At 37.6% G+C, this 5,000-nt stretch overlaps 1 protein-coding gene across 1 annotated transcript in view; it reads right to left on the bottom strand.

Moving 5' to 3' along the window:
- LOC122251478 (uncharacterized) overlaps positions 1 to 5,000 on the bottom strand; it is a 32,767-nt gene that overhangs the window by 542 nt on the left and 27,225 nt on the right. Inside the window, exons 3-6 of the mRNA XM_043013468.2 lie at positions 3,353 to 3,556; positions 2,670 to 2,831; positions 1,869 to 1,994; positions 1 to 1,244 (exon numbers count right to left, since the gene is read on the bottom strand). The exon at positions 1 to 1,244 is cut by the window's left edge and continues 542 nt beyond it. Coding sequence (XP_042869402.1) covers positions 261 to 1,244; positions 1,869 to 1,994; positions 2,670 to 2,831; positions 3,353 to 3,556 — 1,476 coding nt within the window. The 3' untranslated portion in view covers positions 1 to 260. The remainder of the gene's footprint in view (positions 1,245 to 1,868; positions 1,995 to 2,669; positions 2,832 to 3,352; positions 3,557 to 5,000) is intronic.

The following is a 5,000-nucleotide window of genomic DNA, read 5'->3' as shown; positions in this document are numbered from 1 at the left end:
TCTGCACAGCCTTTTTACCTATCTATATGAAACAACTCACTACAAAATACTCTTACATACAGCTATGATGCCTCTACAATATAAGTGCTACTCCACGTAACATATTCCAAGTCCAGTACTTGCCTTTATTGGCAGTGTTTCGTCTGCAAATAAGGACGCCAGACTCAGGACTTAAAAGATGAAACAAAAACACGTCGCAACAACACCAAGGGCCTCTGGCGGAAGCAGAATCGCTCTGAGATTCCTCTGCTTCGCGCGGACTAGAAGACGGAGATCGGCTCACGGGGCTGCGAGAAGTAGTCTGTGGGCGGGATGGCGTGGCGCTTGCGATTGACGTCGTACCGCGTGTCAGACTCGGGCTCTCCCTCGGCGAACTGCACCGGCGTGTTCTCTCTTGCCAGGTTCTCCCTCAGCCTCACCAGCTCCTCGCCCACGCCCGTCTTCATGAGGTTGAACTCGGAGACGACCAGAGAGAGGCGGCCCAGCAGGTAGTTGAGGTTGTTCTCCACGTCGGCAACCTTGGTGTTGATCTGGCCGACGGTGCCGTCCATGGTGCCCACGCGAGAGAGCGAGGCGTTCATGTGCTCCTTCGTGGTGCTGCTCAGCTGGTCGAGGAGGTCCACCGACTGCGACATCTGCTGGTACATGACGCCGATCTGACGCCACACCTGCGAGATCTCCTTCTCCATCTTGGCGGTCATGTTGGTGAGGGCCGAGGTCTGGTTCTTGAGGATGGCGAACGACACGTTGCTGATCTGGTCGGAGAGGGTCGAGTTGATGGTGTGGCCGCTGTTCTTGACGATGTCGCCCAGTTCGAAGATGATCTGCTGAATGCCGTACTCGATGCTGCGCTTGGTGTCGAGCACCGCGTCGGCCGTGTTGATCATGACCTGCTCCACCTTCCGCAGGCTGTTGATCTCCGCCGACAGCTCGCTGTAGTTCTCCAGGACGGTGTTCTGCAGGTTCTCGGCCTGCGACGCCGAGTCATCGAGGGTGTCCATGATGTGGCTGTTGCCCTGCTTCATCTCCAGCTCCAGCTTCGTCACGCTCTGGCTCAGGGTCTCCGTGCCGTCCTTCACGGCCTGCTGCACGTTCGAGTCCAAGCGGCCGAGTCCGTCCTGGGTCGAGTCGTCCAGGATGCGGAGGTTGCGGTTCAGGTCCGCCACGGAGGAGTTGATGAGGGCCTGGCCGCGGTGGCTCTCCTTGATCAGCGTCTGCAGCGTCTCCAGGTTCTCCTCCAGGCTCTGCAAAACATCCGGCGGGAAGGGGCGTTAATAAGGGCGATTTACTCTTCACGTCTGTAGGAAACACATTTGAAACCAAAAGAAAGAGTGACGTCTATTTCTCAATTATCAACACGACGCCTGATAGAGACGGACAGAGTCTGCAGGAAAAGATGCAACTCAAAGGAATTTAAAAACACTCTATGAAGGGCACGGAACTTGTAAAACAACAGCGGTGTTTCGAAAGCTATGTTTTCAAAACAACTATACCAAGAGAAGATTCTTAATTAAGTGAAGCGTCAAATATTTTGAAGACACATGAAAGCGAACAGAAGCCTTGATTTCTCCAAAGACAAAAGATATTCCCAGTCCGGAAAAAACGATACAAGAGTAATTTTTGCCTAACAACTGCCAAAAATGGTGTTTTTTCCCATTAGTACACACAGCATATCCGTGTATACCATGAACGGTATGCTCTGTTCTCTTAACCTCTACTATTAACAGTAAGCACCATCACCGCCATCTCTAAACAACATACCCGGATGACAAAACACTCTACCGGGTTCAAATAACAACAAAATCAGCAACAACATGCACATATACACATATATTTCGTAAGGTTTTTTTCCTCTTCTTCTCTCCTACCTTATGAGTTTCTTCAGAGAGCTGATGGATTTCGGCTTCCTGCTCCCGGTAGAGGTGGTCGAGGGCGTTCAGTCGGGATGTGATCTCGCTGTCGGGGGCGCTGTTGCATTCCGGCGTCTGGCTCAGCTGGAGAGGGAATACACCTGTTTACTTATGAATGAGTTTATTTGTGAATGAATAAGTTTCCTTATTAATTATAAATTCACTTATGAATTATGGATTTACTTATGAATTATGAATTTACTTATGAATTATGAATTTACTTATAAATTATAAATTTACTTATAAATTATAAATGTACTTATGAATTATGAATTTACTTATAAATCATAAATTTACTAATAGATTAATGAATAAATAAATAGATAAACATATAAGACAAGTTTACTTATAAATAAGGTAAATATAAATAACTTATACATAATGTTTACTTATAGATTATTAAACTCTTTGTTAGATTATGGAATCCTTGCTGCTAACAGGGCCTTAGTTATCATGATAAGATTATTTTCTTTGAATCCTAAATGTTACTATCAAGTCCTTCACTAGACTATCATAATAAATTTCTTAGTTTGACTATTATTATATTCTTTCTCCAAATCATTAATATTGCTATCAAACCATCAGTTAGATTATTTAGAAGAAAAACAAAACAAAACAAGGTAGAGAACACCAAACCACGAAAAAAAAAAAAAAAAAAAAAAAAAAAAAACACGAATAAAAAATGAAAGAAAGAAAAAAAAAAGAAAAAAAAAAGCCTGCAACATTGACAACACGAGAGCCAAAGAGACACCACACCACCTTCTCATCGATCCTCTGCGAAGTGTGAGTAAGTATGGCTCCGAGTTGCTGGATGTTCGAGATCGTTTCCCGTTCGCACGAGTCCATCCCGGTGGCCAGTCGGTCGTGGCGGGACTGAAGCTGCTCCATGTGCTGGCTCAGGGACTCGCCCACGATTTTGACCTGGGGGGAGAGGTGGGGGGTGAGGGGGGAGTGGGTGGGTGGGTGGGGGGGTGAGGTATGGTTTATGTGAAGGACGGAAGATTGTTTTTGGTCTTGTAGGTCTTGGTTTTATATTTTTTATGTGTTTTGTCTTATGTTTTATAGTCTATGTTCTATATATTATGTTTTCATGTATTTATATTACTTGTTTTCTTCATCTATTTTTTTCCTACGTAAAGCATGAAAGACACAAGCGTAAGAAAACGAAAGTGAAGTATATCACTCTTTCTTTGGATAGTCAAGCATTGATCGTTTTAATTAGTTATTTTTAATATTTACAATAATACAAACTATTCTAATTGTTATCCATTATCACAAGAGCCACATACAAAATAAGGGCTCTTTTTTTATAGAATAACAAAAGAATAACTAAGCATCCTTCCATAAAATCCCGCCCAGAGTCCACATCTCTCGCCAACAACCCTAAAATACCCCCAAAACAAAACCCTCACACGCCATACATACATCCAAACAACACCTACCTCGTTAGAGATCTGTCTCAATTCACGCTCGACCATGTTATCCATCTGGTTGACCTTCCTGGTGAGTTTCTTGACCTCCCGCACCGTGTTGCCGCCGAAATCCGTGGGCGGACCGAGTGCGAAGTCGTCATCCGGGTTCTCGATCAGGAGGCGATCCAGCCCCTGTGACAGCTTCGTCAGCATCAGTCTCTGGCGCTCGTCCGTCTGGGAAGGGAGAAGGGAATAAAGAGATCGATCTGGGATTAAAAAAAAATAATAAAAAATAAAAAAATAAAAATAATAATAATAAAATAAAATCTGGGAAGGGAGAAGGGAATAAAGAGATCGATCTGGGATTAAAAAAAAATAATAAAAAATAAAAAAATAAAAATAATAATAATAAAATAAAATCTGGGAATGGAGAAGGGAATAAAGAGATCGATCTGGGATTAAAAAAAAAATAATAAAAAATAAAAAAATAAAAATAATAATAATAAAATAAAATCTGGGAATGGAGAAGGGAATAAAAAGATCGATCTGGGATAAAAAAAAATAATAAAAAATAAAAAAATAAAAATAATAATAATAAAATAAAATCTGGGAATGGAGAAGGGAATAAAAAGATCGATCTGGGATTAAAAAAATAATAATAAAAAATAAAAAAATAAAAATAATAATAATAAAATAAAATCTGGGAATGGAGAAGGGAATAAAGAGATCGATCTGGGATAAAAAAAATAATAAAAAATAAAAAAATAAAAATAATAATAATAAAATAAAATCTGGGAATGGAGAAGGGAATAAAAAGATCGATCTGGGATTAAAAAAAAAATAATAAAAAATAAAAAAATAAAAATAATAATAATAAAATAAAATCTGGGAATGGAGAAGGGAATAAAGAGATCGATCTGGGATAAAAAAAATAATAAAAAATAAAAAAATAAAAATAATAATAATAAAATAAAATCTGGGAATGGAGAAGGGAATAAAAAGATCGATCTGGGATTAAAAAAAAATAATAAAAAATAAAAAAATAAAAATAATAATAATAAAATAAAATCTGGGAAGGGAGAAGGGAATAAAGAGATCGATCTGGGATTTAAAAAAAATAATAAAAAATAAAAAAATAAAAATAATAATAATAAAATAAAATCTGGGAATGGAGAAGGGAATAAAAAGATCGATCTGGGATAAAAAAAAATAATAAAAAATAAAAAAATAAAAATAATAATAATAAAATAAAATCTGGGAATGGAGAAGGGAATAAAAAGATCGATCTGGGATTAAAAAAAAATAATAAAAAATAAAAAAATAAAAATAATAATAAAATAAAATCTGGGAATGGAGAAGGGAATAAAAAGATCGATCTGGGATTAAAAAAAAATAATAAAAAATAAAAAAATAAAAATAATAATAATAAAATAAAATCTGGGAATGGAGAAGGGAATAAAAAGATCGATCTGGGATTAAAAAAAATAATAAAAAATAAAAAAATAAAAATAATAATAATAAAATAAAATCTGGGAATGGAGAAGGGAATAAAAAGATCGATCTGGGATTAAAAAAAAATAATAAAAAATAAAAAAATAAAAATAATAATAATAAAATAAAATCTGGGAATGGAGAAGGGAATAAAAAGATCGATCTGGGATTAAAAAAATAATAAATA

This window comes from Penaeus japonicus, unplaced genomic scaffold (genome assembly GCF_977035675.1).
Source record: "Penaeus japonicus unplaced genomic scaffold, GWHDUDI00000001_assembly GWHDUDI00000037, whole genome shotgun sequence".
NCBI lineage: Eukaryota > Metazoa > Arthropoda > Malacostraca > Decapoda > Penaeidae > Penaeus > Penaeus japonicus.
This window is presented reverse-complemented; position numbering and strand designations above follow the sequence as displayed.